Raw genomic sequence first — 20,041 nt, 5'->3', positions numbered from 1 at the left:
TGTTAATATTCTAGGCGCCCTTCCCCTATGGGCTGGATTGTTTATTTCACTGCAAGTTAAATAATGGGCCCTGCAAGCTATCTGCCTTGATTACAGGAGGGAGAAAGGAAAGTGCTGGAAGCAAGAAGGATAGGGGGTTAGAGTGCAGGCAGGAGTGCTACTGAAACGCAAATCTCCCTAGCTCTGGAAAAGGTCTAGCTCTGGAATGGAAGCCTGGTAAAACAAATGAAGAACTATTCTTTTAGCCTGGTTAATGTACATCACAGCTGTTTGCAGAAGCCTTTCCCTTCCCCCTGCTGATTGAGGAATTCTCAGTTTGCAGAAGCCTTTCCCTTCCCCCTGCTCCTTGCACTTTCCCAGCTAATATAAAGAAGCCTTTCCCTGCCAGTGTAATGATGCTCAAGACTGCCTGGCCCCTTCCCCATCTGAGGGGACTGACTAATGGTCAAAATGACCACAACTGCCATAGCAACACTAGGTGTTCTCAAAAATTAGCCATAACAATAATAACGGTCCCTGGGACCCTGGCCTCAGTTTGAATTCTAAGATAAACCGACCTTGCTGAAAAAGTTTCTGACACATCGCTGGCTGACACCAAAAGTAAAAAACATAATTGTTACTTTGCTAGCCAACAATGATAAAGTTGTGTAACCCCTCCCCCCCCAAAAAAAAAAGAGTAACAAGAAAAACTGTACTGTAAGCATTTGGGGTTGACTCTCCCTGAGAGGCTGAGCAACACTATGTGCATGTGAATAAAAACCTCTTGCCATTGCAGTGATCTATTGTCAAGGTGTGTCTCTGGGGGTCGCGTTCTCAACGTTTGGGTCCCTGGGGTCCTAGCACAACCACTTTGCCTTATCCCATCAGTGCACTCTCACCCTACTTATCTGGAAAATGGTTGGCCCTGGACCAGCAGCATGGGCCAGGAATCACCAAACTGTGCCACTTCATCACACACTAACCTTAAGGGACTTGATTATGTCACTCCAGACTTGCTGGCCATTCAGGGCCTCAAGTCTGAGCTGCCAGTCAGAAGTGGAGGAGGGTGCTTCCGGACGCCATGTTGCTGGTTTACTGCTGTTGCTGAGGAGGCTTGTGTGGTTTGTGTGTCCTACTCTGTGTGCTACTGCTGGGTACTGTGAGGGGAATTCAGGCGAGCTCTGACCCCGCGACATGGTGAGTATATGGCAGCTGCTTCCAATGGGAAGGGGCAGGCGATTGAAGAACTGGAGCAAGTATGGTGAGTCGTCCCTGAGGCTGAGTACGCACCACAAACCTCAGCTACACAGGGCCACGTGTGAGGTTTTTTGTGGTCTTAGCTGCTCTGAATAACTCTGCTCTGGGGCTTCATCTGCGCGAGTATTTGAGCATGGGCTAGTGTGTTGAAACCTTCTTGGCAAGATGGCAAACACAGAAATACCTAGTTCCTCCAGTATCTTCTACAATTTTGGTTAGTTGGTTGGTTGGTTGGTTGGTTGGTTGGTTGGTTGGTTGGTTGGTTGGTTTTTCAAAACAAGGTTTCTCTGTAGTGCCCTGGCTGTCCTGAAAATCACTCTGTACACCAGGTTGGTAGAGAGAAGGTGATAGAGATCATCCTTCAGTAATATTTGATTACAATCCTTTGAACTTTTCATGACCACCAACTGCAAAGATGTGATTCAAGGAAATTCAACTATTGGGTGTAATAGGAGTTTTGAAGATGCAGAAGTTTTCCAGATGTGCATGGTATTGTGAAGGAGGACATGTCAGACTCCCCATCTTGTGACAAAATCCATGTGTCAGGAAGTAGACATTAAATTACTGTTTAACATGACTTTGTGTACAAATCAGTAGGACTGGAACTTCCTGAAACCTACTTTGGGCCCAGAGGGTCTACAAAGCCAAACAGAGCTTACCTTTCTGATCACCTTCATTTCCAAAGAGTATGGAATGCCTCTCCGTTTGGAAGACAGAGCAGCAGTAAGTGGAGAGCCAGAAATATGACAGTGTAGAAGCCTCTATGAGTTATTTTGTGGGAATTATAAACCCTTTGTGCAGAGGTTAAGAGCACCGACTGCTCTTCTGAAGGTCCTGAGTTCAAATCCCAGCAGCCACATGGTGGCTCACAACCATCCCTAACGAGATCTAACTCCCTCATTTGGAGTGTCTAAAGACAGCTGCAGTGTACTTACATATAATAAATGAATAAATCTTATGAAAATAAAAAATGTCTAATCTACAACTAGAGGGGAATAATAGCAACTGCTGGGGAAAAGTAAAAACAAAGGCTGCGGTTCATGGAGAAAAACAGCACTAGGGAGTTTCCATGGTAGTCAAGTGCTGACACAGACAGGAGTTTTAAGGATGGTATCACCATTAAAGAGCATGCCATTGCTCTCCATTGAAAGCTGAAGATGGTTCCTAAATGTATCCTGCTAAGACTTGGAGTAATGTAATGATTAGACAAAGTGTTACAGAGTTCCAGGAAGCATCTATGCAAAAAGTGTTGGAATTGTAGTCTAAGCGCTGCAGGGGCCATCATCACAACTTGGAAGCCAAACTTGGCATGATCACTTATCTTGTACTGGTTCTGGAATCAGGAAAGATGAAAAAGATAATATCATGAATTCTTAGTGTATAGTTTTAGTTGCTCCCTTATTCCAGCCTTCTATGTTTGAGAGAATCAGAGCTGCACTGAGGAGACTGTAAGACTTCCCTGCATGAAAATGTGTGGTTGAAGCCTGAGTTGAAATTTCAGACCACAAGATGCTGATCCTTCTGAGTGATGAGACATCTGCCATGGACCGCTGTGGGTAGGGAGAAGTAATCAAAGAGGAAGTTTTATGAGAAGTTGAAGGAGCAGGGCATCTAAGTCCTTTGAACCTGAAGCTGCATGAGTCTGAGATACAACTACAGGAGTGGGTGTTTGTCCTGCTGGGGTTCTGTCTTGCTTTGGTTTAAATCTCTAACTTTATAATTCCTGTCCTTTGGAATGGGGCTATGTACACTATGCCACTGTATGCTGGAAAGGTACAAACTGTTTTCTGATTTTACAAGATGTATCTGTCAAGAGACTGCCTTGACTGTCAACTGAGAGTTTATAGACATTTGAAAAGGGTACATGTGTTGCAGAATATGGGAATTAGTAAAGTTAGACTATAAATATTTTCATCCTGGGGTGACTGTGAACTTACAGTGACCAGAGTCAGGATGCAGTCAATTGAATGTAAAATCTTCCTATCTGTGATGATGTCTTTGCACATCATTTGTCCTTAATAACTATTTGCAGGGAGGTCTTTGAAGCTTGTGTGAGAGGAAAGTTTCTAGATGAAAGTCCTCCTTGAGGATAGGATTGGAGTGTTCATAGACCCATTTCCTGTTCTTTGTGTCTACTGGCTTGTGGTTAAAAGTGATCAGTCAGGTTCTTTCTCATGCTGTCATCATATAGACTATCCCTAAATCAAATATGATAGTGTACAAGCAATTCCCATTCAGTCCTACCTGATTTTGCTATGTCGTGTTTTTATACTTTTAATTTTATTGTTTTTCTTTTTGAAGACAGGGTTTCTCTGTGAAATCCTGGATGTCCTAGAAGTAGTTATTTAGATTAGAACGGACTTACATTTAGAGATCTACCTATGTGACTCTTCTCAGCTAAGATTATATATGGGTCAAGATGCCTGGCTTTATTGTTTCAGGGCTGGGAATGGATGGTTTTTTGCACGTGACAAGCATGTATTGTTGTTTTGTGCTTCAGTTACATCTTGAATAATAAAATTTGCTAGAGAGTATTATTCTAATTCCCAGGATGGCACTTAATTGTGACATTAATACTGCCTGATCCTTCTAATTCATTTGATTTTAAGAGTGAGACATTCTTCCTACATGTTGTCTTTGTTTTGAAATGTTTGAATGACTATGAATGCAAATGCACCTCTGTGTGCTTGGTCCTCACTATAGTCAAAATATGGCCTCAGAACTCCTGAACTCAGAGTCATGAATAGTTCTGAGCTTCCATGATAATTCCTGCAAGTGAGTCCTATATCTAAGACCAGCAAGAGATATTAAGCCCGTGCCATCTCTCCTACACTATGTTGTTTATTTATGAAAAGCATTTACTTTGCTAATGTTTCCATTTGTTCATTATAACTTTATTTATTTATTTATTTATTCATTTATTTATTTATTTACTATATGTAATTACACTGTAGCTGTCTTTAGAAACACTAAAAGAGGGTATCACTTCTCTTTAAGGATGGTTGTGAGCCAAACTGTGGTTGCTGGGATTTGAACTCAGGACCTTTGGAAGAGCAATCAGTGTTCTTAACCACTGAGCCTTCTCTCCATCCCTTTAAGTTACATCTTATTTATGTCACAATTTAAACAGTGGAATTTCAGGATCTTGACATATGAAGATAGAAGAATTACAGTGACTATTTAATTCTTTGTAGGATGTTCACTGAAAACCTCTAAGGTTCTTTCTATCTTTCTTCTGGGGGTTTTTATTTTGTTGTTTTTAATGTTGTTGGTGCTTTTATTTTGTTGGTTTTTATTTTTGTTGTTATTGTTATTGTTGTTTGATAGATTTTTTTTTTTTTGAGACAGAATTTCTCTGTATAACCCTGGCATTCCTAAAACTCACTTTGTAGACCAGGCTGGCCTCAAACTCAGAAATCAGCATGCCTCTGCCTCCCAAGTGCTGGGATAAAAAGCATGAGCCACCACACCTGGCTTGTTTGATAGATTTTTGCAGCAGAGAAAGGATCATAATGAGTAGTGCTGCCTTTCTGTAACTTGTTTAATAGACAAGATTGGAATACAAGTCAATGAGATACACATACCTGTACTTCGTGAACATTTCAATTAAGGGCATGAGCAAATGCATCCAGCTTGCTAAAAGTTTTTTTATTGTTTATACTGATTTTTCAGTTGTGTTAATCATCCCTCCCCCCCGCCCCCCGTATTTGAATTGGCATTTCTTTTGCTAGGCTATGTGCTCTTCAAAGAGCACAGCATTCTCAAGTGAACCTCATAATTCGGTTTTCTTTTTTTTTTTAAATCTTTATTATTATACGTTAGCACACAGTAGCTGTCTTCAGACACACTAGAAGAGAGCATCAGATCGCATTATGGATGGTTGTAATCCACCATGTGGTTGCTGGGATTTGAACTCAGGACCTTCAGAAGAGCATTCGGTGCTCTTAACCACTGACCCAGTTATGCAGCCCCATAATTTGGGTTTCATAATTTGGTTTGAAAATGATTTCATGATTATAGCAGGATTTCTCTGTCATGGGCTATGTGTGGGGGTTATCAAGATAAAATGAGTATATTGTCAGTGAAGTATTCATTACAGAATTATCACTATCACAATTTGTGTTGTACATATGTATGGGATTTTAGGATGCATTGACCTTTGATGATGTGCATGTTCACTTCACTCGGGAGGAATGGTGCTTGCTGGATCCATCTCAGAAGAGACTTTACAAAGATGTCATGCTGGAGAACTACAGGAATCTCACTGCTATAGGTAAACCTGAATTTTCCTTTCAATTTTAAAATAAGGTGGGGGAACAGCTGATTTCTTTGTTATTGATGCCCTTGTGTAATCTTGAATGAGAATAAGAAAGAATGAGGCGAATAAAGTAGGCATGGTTCTAAGGTTCACTGAAAATAGTGGATTATAGACAAATTTCCAACAATAATTATTTTCTGGTCCTATATTTTAGGCTACAATTGGAAAGACCATAACATTGAAGAACATTGTCAAAATGATAAAAGATATGGAAGGTAATTTTTTGTGAAACCTAATTCTAATGACCTTCTGCAGAAAAATTAATGTGTTCTCTAAGTTTTAAGGAGCAGCAACAGTATTTTTTTACTGCTTTAGGTTAGTTTTTGAGCATTAGATTCGCACAAAACCAAGTACCTTGATTCCAGGCAGCTGATAGGTTGTTGCAATGCATTCCTCTATCACAGTATTTCTTAACAGATATAACTGCTTGAATCATATCACCATTAGAGCTACACTGTAGCACTGCCATTCCATGTACATTCACACCAATCAGATATTGCAAATTGTACATACACTGAATATGTGTATGTGCAAAATCTTCTACTGAGCAAATAGTTCATGGTTAAGCTGTTGTTACTCATATACTTATCTTAAATCTGATAAGTTTAATGAGAGGGAATTTCTGTTTTTTTTTTTTTAAGATTTATTTATTTCTATTATATATAAGTACACTGTAGCTGTCTTCAGACACTCCAGAAGAGGGAGTCAGATGTCATTACGGACGGTTGTGAGCCACCATGTGGTTGCTGGGATTTGAACTTCGGACCTTCGGTAGAGCAGTCGGGTGCTCTTACCACTGAGCCATCTCACCAACCCCCGAGAGGGGAATTTCATGAGGCATAAGGATGTTGTGCTGGAGAAACCTTACTCCCTACCATATGAGGAACAAAAAGTCAAACTGTGTGAATGTAAGGTGGAAACCCTTTATTTGTTATTCTTTTAATAGGTATATCTTTTGTCATACTGGATACAGGCCATATGAGCAGAAGGATTTTGGAAGAAACAGAGTATTTCTCTTTCCTAGAACTATTTATTAGATCATAGACTATTGCAGTAAATCTCCAACCCAAACAGGCCCCAGCAATGAAAATACAACTCAGTTAATATGAACACGTGCTGTGCGCCTACACTGGCCACATCTACTGCTACTCACTCTACCATCTTCTCCATCCATGAGACCCCTGTGCTCTTGCAGTTTCTCCAGGCCATGTGCTTCTGCTCTGCTTTTCTTCTTCCTCCTCCTCTTTGTCCTCTCCCTCTTCCATTTTCTCCTCCTTCTCTCTCCCTACCTTCCAATCAACCTTCCCTTTAATGTGCCCAATCATCAGCTCTCTTTATTTTACAAATTAAGGTGGGAAGCAGGTTTACAGGAAATCACATGAGGGCTGACTCATTCCTTGTTCACAGCCACTCACAGGAGAATGTAATTAACATCATATATAATTACCCAAGGGCTATCCACAACAGTATATGATAGGCCCCACTTTGAGTAGACTTTCTGAGTGTGATACAAATTTCTAGTCACTTAGATTTTCAGCTTCATTTGGAATACAACCATAAAATTATACTGAAGAAAATCCTATGAGCATTAAGAAGATGGAATTTTTGATTGTCCTTCACTTTTCAAATATGATATGACTCACAGTGGAAGAAAATTTGTGAACATAATTATGGAGGTAAATCTCTGAATTCATGCAGTTTTCTTCAAGTATCTGAAAAACTTGATGTATCTAAAGTCTGGTGTAAATGTGAGCCATGGAATAAATGCCCTAAACCTCACAGGTATCTCCAATGATGAAAAACAACCCACAAGGAAGGGGAACACCAAGACTGTAAACAATGTGATAAAACATTTTTTCATAGATTCATTTTATTATTTATTTTATGTATGTGAACTCACTGTCAATTTCTTCATACACACCAGAAGAGGGCATGGAATTCCATTAGAGATGGTTGAGAGCCACCATATGGAAACTGGGATTTGAACTGAGGACCGCTGGAAGAGAAGTCAATGCTCTTAACAGCTAAGCCATCTCTCTAGTCCCGTGTAAAACCCCTAAGATCAGAATGTACCCTATAATTAGACCAAACTAATTTATACAGATAGAAAGGATTCATCATTGTAATTAATGTAATAAAATTTTCATGTCCCAATTATCATTGCAGGCACAAAAGAAGTCCTACTGGAGAGAAACCCTATGAATATACACAATGGGATAAAACCTTCAAATATCACAGTCATCTTCAAAAGCTTGAAAGAAACCAAACTCGAGACAAAAATTGTGAAGTGCTTGTGTGTCAAAGTACTCTCCAAATAAATAAAAGAACAGATTCTAGAGAGAAACCCTACAAATGTAATGAATGTGATAAAACCTTTTTACAGCTCAAGTATCTTCGAGAACATGAAAGAACACATACTGGAGAGAAACCCTATGAATGTAGTCAATGTGGTAAAGCCTTTTTACGAACCAGCTATCTTCGAATGCATGAAAGAACACACACTGGAGAGAAACCTTACCAATGTAATGAATGTGGTAAAGCCTTTACACAAAGGATTCACCTTCAAAGCCATAAAGTAGTACATAATGGAGTGAGACCCTACATATGTAAACAGTGTAATAAAGCCTACCCACAGCAGAGTTATCTCCGAAAACATGAAAGAACACATACTGGTGAGAAACCCTGTAAATGTAATCAGTGTGATAAAGCCTATTCACAACAGAGTTGTCTCCAAATACATGAAAGAACACATACTGGTGAGAAACCCTATAAATGTAATCAGTGTGATAAAGCTTTTGCACAGCTCAAGTATCTTCGAGCACATGAAAGAACACATACTATTGAGAAACCTTATAAATGTAATCAGTGTGATAAAGCCTATTCACAACAGAGTTGTCTCCAAATACATGAAAGAACACATACTGGTGAGAAACCCTATAAATGTAATCAGTGTGATAAAGCTTTTGCACAGCTCAAGTATCTTCGAGCACATGAAAGAACACATACTGGTGAGAAACCTTATAAATGTAATCAGTGTGATAAAGCTTTTGCACAGCTCAAGTATCTTCGAGCACATGAAAGAACACATACTCAAGAGAAACCCTACAAATGTAATCAATGTGGTAAAGCCTTTTTACATCGCAGATGTCTTCGGGTACATGAAAGAACACATTCTGGAGAGAAACCTTACAAATGTGATCAATGTGGTAAGGCCTTTACACAAAGCTGTCATCTTAAAACCCATAAAGTAATACATACTGGAGGGAGACTCTAAATATGTAATCAGTGTGATGAAGCCTATTCACACCAAAGTCATCTTCCAATACATGAAAGAGCACATACTGGAGAGAAACCTTATAAATGTAATCAGTGTAGTAAGTCATTTATATCTCACAGTCATCATCAAGCTGATGAAAGAACTTATACTGAATAGAAACCCTACAAATGTAATGAATGTGATAAAGCCTTTTCATAGCCCAGGTATCTTCGAATATGTAAAAGAACACATACGGGAGAGAAACCTTACCAATGTAATCAGTGTGATAAAGCCTTTGCACAAGGCAATAATCTCAAAGTACATACAAGGATGTGTATTGGAGAGATCCCTATGAATGTAATCAATGTAGTAGAGCCTTTTATATGACTAATCTTTTGGGATGCATAAAAGAACAGATACTGGAGAGAAATATTACAAACATAATCAATGTGGTAAAGACTTTGCAGAAAGCAGTCATCTTCAAACCCATAAAGTACTACATACTGTAGTGTAACCTCCCCCCACCCCCAGCTCAGGTTTCACTGTTAGCAAGAAGATAGCATGGGGTGGAGCCTGCCACCCTATCTTTCTGCCACTCCCACTGCTGGAGTCTGCCGCCTTGCTGTTCCAGAGCCAAACACGTGGTCACCTGCAACTAGACTCCCAGGATGATTTGGCGGGGATGGGTCCCTTTCCCTGCTTCATAACCTGGTGTCGGGAATAGTAAAATGGAACCTTGATTAGAAGGTTGTCTTGGTTCTATCTTTATCGCGCCACCTAGCCCTCCCCCCCCACCCCCGTGCTTCTCTTCCAGATTCCAAGATGCCTTTTCAGACTAGAACCCAGACATGTGAGCCGCTGGCCGGCCACAAGAGATGTGGCAATCCAACGGGAGACTGTGAATCGGCAGAGAACATTCAAAAGAAGCACTGCTGGTTTGGAGCTCCATGGAAGAAGAAAATAATGAAAGGAAATTCGTACCGGAAAATGTTGTATGGCGGGTTAAGTTTATACAGCGTTTAACCTGAGTGCTAATTCACTTAAGTTGAGCAGTGAGGCATATCAGGGGCTAGGAACGTAACAGGTTGTTAGCGGTAGCTCCCAGAAGCTACATTTTTAGGCATGAGGAAAGAAAGGGTTTATTAAAAGGAAATTAATGCCGGGCGTGGTGGCGCACGCCTTTAATCCCAGCACTCGGGAGGCAGAGGCAGGCGGATTTCTGAGTACGAGGCCAGCCTGGTCTACAAAGTGAGCTCCAGGACAGCCAGGGCTATACAGAGAAACCCTGTCTCGTAAAAACCAAAAAAAAAAAAAGGAAATTAATAATCAGGCGGATGGCCGCAGTTAGAAACTGCATCATGCGGGAGGAAAATGTCACAAAAAGCAGAGAGAAATTTCAGGGGTGCCCTGCTTTGTTCTCTCTGGGCCTTATAGCAGAAGTGCTCTGCCCTTTTTGTGTCTTTGTCTAATGTCTGGTGCACCAATCTGTTCACTTGTTCGATTCATGTATGTTCGTGTCCAGTCTGTATGAATGAATGTTCTATGTTTTGTGTTGGATTATAAAGATGGCTGTTTAAAACAAAACAAAAGAAAACAAAAAAAACCTTTTATCTGCAAAGCCATGCTTCAACCAGGAAACAGGCACACAGCAGGAGGGCCCCTTCTGGAAAAAATTTTGTTATAGGAAAAAAGGAGAGTCTACAGCCTCTTAGTTTTGGGGTAAAAAGCTGATAAATGTTTTGTTTGTCTTTTTTTCCTAGAAGGTTCTCTACATTCATGATTAATGTGGTTGGCAAATGATAAAGTGCTTTTCATTCTATGAATGTAGCTAGAAAAATTAATGTTCTCTGATTGGTCTAAATTGTCCTGAGCTATTGTTTCCGCCCGCAGGAACGCACACGGGGCACAAGATCCTTCTGTAGCTAATCTTTATTACATGTTGATGATGAAGACAAAGAAGGCTCAGAAACGTGTTGCTTAAATACCCCCTGGTGTGACGTGTCTATACCTGACTGGCTGCTTTCCCATGATCTCATACGCCCCGGGGGTGGGCTTGTGACTTGGCGTGCTTTACTCCTTGCACATGTGCATATAGCTTGTTCTTTGTTAGGTGGCAGAGGGCACTGCAGAAGCCAGCGCCATCTTATTATGGTAAATGTTATTGCGGCTCTCCACATCTCCCCCTTTATATTTTATTAAAATGAGGCTGGTCTAGGCCTCTGTAGTTACGTCCATCTGCTGTGGCCCCTGTTTTAGGTCGTTCCTCTAATGTCACAGCCTTACCCGTTATTGGGTAACCCTATCACCACCGGGCCCCATTGTCTTAGGTTGGTCTGTGCACGAGGAAAGTTGCCCGTCTCTGGTCTGGATACCACAGTGCTGCGTGACAATAACTGCTAAATGGCCTAGGGTGAACTCTACAAAAGAGGCCAGCCAAAACATGAATTAGTGGGGCATTGAGTCTCTCTCGTTCCAGTGCAATGGATCCACAGATCTGTGGGGTGCAAGAGCAGAGAACTCAGATGCCAATTAAATCATAAGCATGGATAGCCAAATTTCAGGGGAGGCCCTTTGTTCAATGGCCACAAGTGCTTGAGTGATCACAACCTTGTCACGTTTCTGTTGAGATCTGAGCTTGCAGACCAAACAAAGCAACTCCCACCCAGTCTTTAAAGTTAAAAAAAAAAAAAATGCAGAGGTAAGCCAAGAGGTGAAGTCTCCAAGGGTCACTGGTTCCACTCTGGTTCCATTAAGGTTCAGGATCTGTATCTGCAGCTTCCTCTGCAACCTTTCCAGCTTCTGCGACCAGTTCCCCTTCAGATAATTCAATAAATCTGTATTTTTAATAAAAGAGTCATTAATATACCTGACAGGAGTAAAGCACATATGTAAAATTGATGCCACACAACTCATTTGTATGATATCTATCACCTGTTCCACGTTATGTTGTAAAATATCTACTCTTTGATTCACTAACATTAATCCTGAGGCAATATGAGAATCCACCCTTTGCAGGGTAAGCAATGCCTCAGACGTTTTTTCTGTTATCTGACTTATGCTATCAGCAATATTGACTTGATAGGCCATATCAATTCCTGTAGTAACCGCGGATGCTGCGGACACTGCAATGGTAGTAACAGTGGCAGCTGTGATTCCAAAATCTCTCTTCCACTAGACAAGACTCATGATTGGGAACTTCTTTGGATCTGCCTCAACAGGCACAGGGACAAACGTTGGTAACTGTACCACTAAGGCTAAGAAATTAGTTTCATTCCAGCATTGTGTCAAAAAACAAGTGACATTTGTACAATCTAACCATTCTGTATTATATTGAAACTCAGCCAATATAAAGAAAAATGGAAAATTGAAACAGACTTCTATTGGAGGAGTAGTCATATTTCTGATTATTAGATGTCACATTATCCAAATGAGTAGAGATATTGGAAAGTGTGGCAGGAACATTCAATATCTCATCAAAGGTTCCAGTCAACAGTGCAAAGATTGACAAACTGGTACTAGCATCTGCCTCATTACTTAAAATCCATTGGTAATATGGCCAAATATTTTCTTTCCCTGTAGCATCTCCTTTATCATACATTACAGCATAATCTAATGGTGATGACAAAACGAAACCCTTTGCTAATTCTTTTCGAGGAAAAACATTTGATTGACAAGGTCAAAAAACTATAGGAAATGTGAGGTCTGGATGACACCAAGGCATGCTGCATATAGCAGCAGCATTGCCAACAGGCTATCGTGATCTTTTGAGAATAGTCACATTTCCCTTTATCATGATAGTGGTGATGTTTATAGATGAAGTTACATTATTTTCAACATCACCTGATCTTGGTTGTGCTCCTTGAGCAATTTGCATTAAAGCATTAAATAGCACTCCAGAGCTCACTCTATTTTGGGTAATGGGATCTGCCCAATTAGAGATCTTTTTCTTCAAAAATATACAGGGTGGAAAAGATTTATCTACATTATTCACAAAGCATAGTGTATAATTTAAATGAAAAATAGTACTCTTTTTTTTTAAATTTATTTATTTATTATATGTAAGTACACTGTAGCTGTCTTCAGACACTCCAGAAGAGGGCGCCAGATCTCGTTACGGATGGTTGTGAGCCACCATGTGGTTGCTGGGATTTGAACTCTGGACCTTTGGAAGAGCAGTCAGGTGCTCTTACCCACTGAGCCATCTCTTCAGCCCGAAAACTAGTACTCTTATACACCCGTGGCTCTTGAGGAGTCTGTCGTGCATAAGGCACATCCAAAAAACATTCCTTTCTAAAAAATAAAGGCTAGGTAGAAGAATTGGAATGTACCGGTAAAGGTACTAGCCATGATCTTACTATGGCCCACAAGGGTATACTTATCCCGGTCTCAATCATCAGGAATAAGAGTAACAGGATCATCTTGGGATTCATATTGCTCTTTCACGGTCCTTGTCAGTCACGTCGGGACCCAAAGTGGATTTTCTTCACCCTGTGGAAAAACACAAATAGCTCCCTGGGATCTGACTAAGGTAGGATCCAGGCCATACCATTTATTATCAGGGACATTTTTCCATTTGATCATTTCATTGGGCAATTAAGGCCATTGTCCATACCTTTCAGCTGGTGATCTCCCAGCATCATCCAATTTTAAGAAATTAAAAGTAAATATTGCAAGGGATAGAGCCACCTTTGGTGTCATAACCTCTATACCCCCTCTTTGTTTTTGTAAATATTGTTTTAAAGTACGATGAGCTCTTTTAGTGATGTCTTGGCCCTGTGGATTATAGGGCAATCTAGTAATATGTTTCACTTGCATTTGTTTGCAAAATTGACTAAATTTAGAAGAGGTATATTTGGGACCATTGTCTGTCTTTAGCACTAGGAGCTTGCCCCATGCAGCCCAAGCCTCTAAGCAGTGGGATATGACATGAACTGCTTTTTCCCCCATCAAGGGATAGGCATATAGGACATCAGAGCTGGTATTGATGGACACATGTACATACTGTAATTTACCAAAAGCTGGGATATGCATCACATCCATCTGCTAAACATCTAGGGGTCGCAATCTGCGAGGATTAACACCCACGGAAGGTGCATTAATAAATTCTACACATTTACCACACTGTAGGACAATATCTCGAGCTTTTGTTCGTGTGAGCTTAAACTTTTGTCGTAATGTAGAAGCATGGACATGATAAAGTTAATGAAAATTTTTAGCACCTTCTATAGAATTTTATGATAGGAAAACCATATTTCTGGTGGCTGAATCAGCAATTGCATTTCCCTTAACCATAGGTTTAGGTAAAGATGGATATGTTCTAATATGTTGAATATAAAAGGGATGCTCACACATCAAAATAAAATCTTGTATTTTCATCAAAATTTTAGATACTGAACTAGACTGTTTAAAATTTTTGGCAGTCTCTAATGTTAATACAGCATTAACTACATAAACAGAATCAGAGATAATATTTATGGGCATAAGGAACCCTTTTTAAAACTTCTAAAACCACCAAACATTCCACCAGTTGAGGGGCTCCTGATGTAAATTGCAACCTCACAGCTTTTCCATTAATCACATAACTTCCAATTTCTGTTTTGGATCCATCTGTATAAATATCAATAGCTCCCTTTATAGGGGTATTAGCCATCACCTTTGGAAAGATCACTGGATGCAATAGCATAAAATGTAACAAAGGATGTTTAGGATAATGATTATTTATTAAACCAGAATAAGCACATCTAAGAATGGAGCATTCATCTATAGTAGCACAAAATATTTGCATTTGTGCAGCAGTATATGGAATAATTATGCTATCAGGCATTTTTCCGAGGTGAGTAATTGAACTTTTAATACCTTTATGGGCCATATTTGCCACCATGGTGGGATAATGCTCTATAGTCTTATTAGGGGATATATGTGGATGTATCCATACTAAAGGACCATCTTGCCACAACACAGCAGTTGGCAAATTTATGGTTCGTAATATGCATAGGCACAAATGTTCTTCCTCATTTATATGATTCAACTGAGCCTTTTGGATAGCTGTTTCCACCTTCCTAAGAGTTTTAGAAGCCTCAGGTGCTAGTTGTCTCAATGAGGTAATATGTGATTCTCTTTCTAAAATTTGAAATAAAGGTTTTAATTTTGAAGTGGGGATCCTTAAATAAGGTCTAATCCAATTTATATCTCCTTATAATTTTTAAAAATCATTCAATGTCTTTAAATGATCTTTTCTTATACTAATCTTTTGTGGGGTGACACACCGTAAAGTAATGGTGGCTCCTAAAAAATGACTAACATTAGACTGCTGTACTTTTCTGGTGTAATAATCAAGCCATTATGTTTAAAGTTTCATTAAACAAGCCATAAGCTTACTGTATACTTTCTTGTTTAGGTTCACAAATTACAATATCATTCATATAGTGACATACCTTTTAAAGAGGGGAAACCATCTCTAACTGGCTGCAAAGCCTTCCACACATATAACTGACATATGGCAGGGCCACCCACCATTCCTTGGGGCAATACTCACCATTGATACCCTTCACCAGTCTCTGCATGATTAATATAAGGCAAGGTAAATGCAAATCTAGGTTCATCTTTCCCACTTAATGGAATGAAAAAGAAACAATCCTCAACATCCACCACTATAATTCTCCAATCCTTAGGTAGAGCTGAGAGTAGGGAGAGTCCTCTTTGTATAGGACCCATAACATACATTTGTGCATTAATGGCTCTTAGGTCATGTAACAATCTCCACTTACCTGACTTCTTTACAACGAAAATAGGGGAATTCCAGGGTGATTGCGTGGGTTCCACATGTCCCAGGTCTAATTGTTCTAGTACTAATTCTTTAGCTGCTTTTTATCCCATTTCTCTCATCATTTCCTTGCTTTTCTGAGAGTAATCATGAGTCAGTTAACTGGAGAAACTCTACCTTGTAAGTTGTTTCCAAGACCTAGTAGCACATAAGGTTAAAAAAAAAAAAAAAAACCCTGTCCTTTCTTCTTTACCTTTTCATTGTAAGGATGTTGTATTTATGGTTAGGGTAGCCTCATATCCTAATCCTTGTAAGCTATGTGATGATTGATTAACAGGCCACCAGTACCTGGATATAATGCTTTTATCAGCTTCTGTTATACCTTGAAAGGTTTTTTCTATTTTAATTGTAAAGTGGGAGGATTATCCAAATCTAAAGATATGTAGGTCACATTAGTTCCTGTAGAAACAAATTCCTTATCCCCTCTGGGATTCTGGCCACTAAAGAACATGTTATGCAAACTAGGAGGAATCAACAACTGAGCAATGCAATCTCCAGGAGAAATGGCCACAATATCTCAGGGTGCAGAACACATAATTTTAACTTGTCCCTCATAATGTGAGTCTATAACTCTGGGATGTATTTCAAAGCAGAAGAGGACCTACCCAACTACTAGTAGGCCCACTGTAAGGGACCTCTAAAATCTGAGGGAATAGGTTGGCACTCCATTTGTGGTGTAAGAATTACTCTGGAGTTGGCACAGATGTCCAATCCTGCTGAACCTGGAGTGGCTCTCCTAGGTCTTTGGGTGGCCTCATGGACACTGTAATCTGGAATGCTCCATTCATTTGAGGTTTTTGGCTGTTTCACTTTAAGCTGAGGTATTGGCCTTTCTGTTACAACTCTAGTTGATCTGTAAATACCTACCCAATATCTTCCTTTCCCACATTTTGAGCAAATGCCTGGTAATTTCTTTTTAAACCTATTCTTTCCATCCTTTGTACACTGCTTATGCACATGACCTGTTTTCTTGTTGTGTAGAATGACTCCAACCCGAGTTCCCAATTTTTTTTTTTTTTTTTGGTTTTTCGAGACAGGGTTTCTCTGTGTAGCCCTGGCTGTCCTGGCACTCACTTTGTAGACCAGGCTGGCCTCGAACTCAGAAATCCGCCTGCCTCTGCCTCCCGAGTGCTGGGATTAAAGGCGTGCGCCACCACACCCGGCTTCGAGTTCCCAATTTTGAGCTAACTTTCTGTTACAAGCAAAAGGCTGCCTGCCCCATTAAGAGCTCCATTTGCAGTCGGCCCCCAGCAGGGCTTTTTTCAGATGTAGCCACAGCGCTTCCTGCTGTATAAATTGAGACTGCTTTTTAAACAAGTTAAAAGATGGACAGCCAGCAGGTAAAGTTTTATTTTTCAACATGAAACACAGAACAACAATCATTTAATCATCCAAACAAAACCAAACATGAATTGACAGACACATGGACAATTTGGTGCACCAAAAATAGACAATAGACAGACAGAGAATATAATTTGGTGTCTCAAAGGGACACAGAAATCCTATCCAGAGCTAAGAATATCTCCATAGGAGCCAGAGAGAAAACAGGACGTCTCCTGATTTCCTTCTGTCTGTAGGAGGGCTCTGATTTTCATATTTTCTCCTTCTTCTGGGAATTCTACACAGTGGCTGCTTACACTCGTTCAACTGCTCCACCCACTGGTCTAGCTCCTTGGTGAACGCCTTGTTGTCCCTGGTGGCAAGCCGCACAGTAACAGAGCAGAGCAGGGGAGGGGGATTCTGCAGCCGGCCCCGCCCGTGCGCCTTGCTCGCGCGCCTCCACTGCACCGCCCCCCCCCCCCGTGCGTCCCGCCCATGCGCCATAGCGGGAGGGAGGGGGGAACAACACGCGGGTGGTATCGCTGAGCTCCGCCAGCATGGCCGGACTGTGCGCCTTCTTTTTTACTTCCCTGGTGTTCCTTGCTTAGCATCTCAGGGCAGGGCTGTCTGAAAAGAGGAAACTCTTAAAGTGATAACAGTTAATAACAGATGGGATGCAAGGGGCAGGGGAATGAAAAGCAGCCAGGGAACCTGTAATGCAGGCTCTTAGGAACAGCAAACAGGCGAACACAAAGGAAGTGCAGGCAAGCACCCGTGTGCAGACTCTGAGAGGAGCCAAATGACAGGTCCCTCCCATCGGTCCTGTCTCAGAGACTGCCCGCACTCTCTGCCTGAACTCGCCATAAGCGTAAAATGTAATAAAGGATGTTTGAAGCTTTCACGGCTCCCTCCCCCCCACATTACAGCTATTTCTTCTTTTGTCCCCACCACCCTTGGTACTTCTCCCCCACGTCCGCAGGAGCGGCGGCTCACCCGTGGGGCTCTGAAAGGTACCCCTCCGCATAGGGCAGAGGTGTACTAGGACCCAGAGGTTGAGGGTCCAGAGAGTGTGCCGCGCGCGAGCTGACTTTGTCTCCAGCTACTCTTGTACTTTTTCCCCAGGGTCATCTCTTTCCCCTATCTCTCTTTTCCTCGAGCTCAAGGTCCGTGGAAAGGCCTGTTTTCTTGTTAAGTGCACTTTTCCTTTTTTTGAGCTCTTCACCCCACTCTGTTTCTGGCATATTGTACATGTCTCTCCGAGTTTACCTTTTCCCACTACGGTTCTGAATCTTCTCTGCTGGGCAGAGGGCCTCCTCTGGCACTGGCCGATGGTCAGGTGGTCCCAGGTTTCAGCGCCATTTGTCCTGAGCTATTGTTCCCGCCCACAGGAATGCACATGGGACACAAGATCCTTCCATAGCTAATCTTTATTACATGTTGATGAGGAAGACAAAGAAGGCTCAGAAACGTGTTGCTTAAATACCCCCTGCTGTGACGTGTCTATACCTGACTGGCTGCTTACCCATGATCTCATATGCCCCGGGGGGTGGGCTTGTGACTTGGCGTGCTTTACTCCTTGCACATGCGCACATTGCTTGTTCTTTGTTAGGTGGCATAAGGCACTGCAGAAGCCAGCGCCATCTTATGATGGTAAATGTTATTGCAGCTCTCCTCACTAAATGTACCTGCTTCGTTTGTTGTTGTTTTTTTATTGGTAATATGCTCTGCGTGTTTTCACAATCAGCTCATGAGCTATTAGTTAAGATTAATAATTTTTACATTGGTAACAGATGGTTAGCCTTAAAATTGATAACTCAAGTTTAAAGTCCTTCCAACACGTGGCATAAGGCAGGCCAAGAGGCTGGGTCTTTAAAGATACTTCTAGTTGAGATAATAATGAATGTGATTCTTATCCTAGAAAGTAGATTAAAGATCAGATTTAAAGCAATGTCTCTTTAATGAAACATTAAAGCTTGCATGTATTCATAGGTATTACTTGGCAGCCAAACTTCGTAATATGATAGTAATGCTTCTAATATTAATTCTATAAGTAATAAATTGTTTTAAAATTGGGTTTTACTTTTCCAAAGTTAATGTTACAAAAGAAACTTAGTAATCCTAATATCTGTCCTCATGACAAGAGAAACTAAGCTCAGAGCAGCTTCTGCTCGGGTTATCAAGGCATTACAATCTGGCTTGCCTACCTTTTTTATAGTTATTATAGATTCAAAAGTTTGGTTCTTTTTCTCTCTTCTTTACATCTTAATGATTGTAAAGGTTTTGCTTCTAGTGAGTTTGTAATAACTAGAATATTTTGACTCTAGTATGGCTAAATATTGATCTACATTATGTAAGAAATTTTTATCATTTCTGCTTCTATACAAGAAGCCAAGAGTTTTAATCTTTCAGTGCATATTGTTTCCTAAGTGGAAAATGTTTTATTAGCTAATGCCTCTCAAGGAAAGTTTACTTTAAATCCTTGCTCTCACCCAAAAGATTCAGAGACAATATCTTTTTATTACTTAGGGTTTTAGTTTACTACAAAAGGTTTTGCATAAAATAAAGAAAGCTTTTACAATTATTATTAATTATAATTGTTGGTAATTAAATATTAGTTGTGCCCAAAACAATTCTTTGGCCAGAAAAAACATTATTGTAAAGTCATTTTTCTCATCCTCCCAGCCGATTGTTGGCCCACATGAACCCAACTAGCTGCTGGCTGCTGTGGGGAGGGGCCTTGAGACACACAGTTTCCCTGAGCTATAGTAGTACAAAAAGCTGCCAAAAGGCGGGAAGCTTTACAGCAAACTCAGGAGAGGGCCGCATTCACCTTTGCACCATGAGCCTCCACATGTCTCGAATGGAGTAGCTATATTGTTCTCACTAAGACCAAGAATAATTTTTCTGGCCTACAATAAATTGGGCTGCCTTCAGCCTCTTCTGCCTGAGAGAAAGGCCGAGGGCAGACAACCAAGGTCGAGGTAGCTTTCACCTCAAAACACAGTTTCAACATCCTATTAAAACCAATAATAAAGAGTTGTAAAGTATATTTGTGTATTTTTAGAAGACCTATACAAAGGTTCCTTGT

At 40.6% G+C, this 20,041-nt stretch overlaps 1 protein-coding gene and 1 long non-coding RNA gene across 2 annotated transcripts; one reads left to right on the top strand and one right to left on the bottom strand.

The window, feature by feature from the left end:
* The first annotated feature begins 1,184 nt into the window (after nt 1-1,184).
* On the top strand, nt 1,185-8,828 carry LOC147003281 (uncharacterized). Its single transcript, XM_085842456.1, has 4 exons — nt 1,185-1,235; nt 5,383-5,509; nt 5,709-5,769; nt 7,721-8,828. Exons 1-4 carry the CDS (start codon nt 1,185-1,187, stop codon nt 8,826-8,828), a joined length of 1,347 nt encoding a protein of 448 aa, XP_085698582.1.
* Nucleotides 8,829-16,979: 8,151 nt separating this feature from the next.
* LOC147003280 (uncharacterized) lies at nt 16,980-18,390 on the bottom strand. The gene is made up of 2 exons (XR_015047962.1): nt 18,220-18,390; nt 16,980-17,580 (listed from the first exon to the last, which is right to left on the bottom strand). It is a non-coding gene; the product is annotated as an uncharacterized LOC147003280 (long non-coding RNA).
* Nucleotides 18,391-20,041: the final 1,651 nt, after the last annotated feature.

The sequence above is a fragment of the Mus caroli genome, unplaced genomic scaffold (genome assembly GCF_978045245.1).
Source record: "Mus caroli unplaced genomic scaffold, Mus_caroli_1 scaffold_8, whole genome shotgun sequence".
Classification (NCBI taxonomy): domain Eukaryota; kingdom Metazoa; phylum Chordata; class Mammalia; order Rodentia; family Muridae; genus Mus; species Mus caroli.
This window is presented reverse-complemented; position numbering and strand designations above follow the sequence as displayed.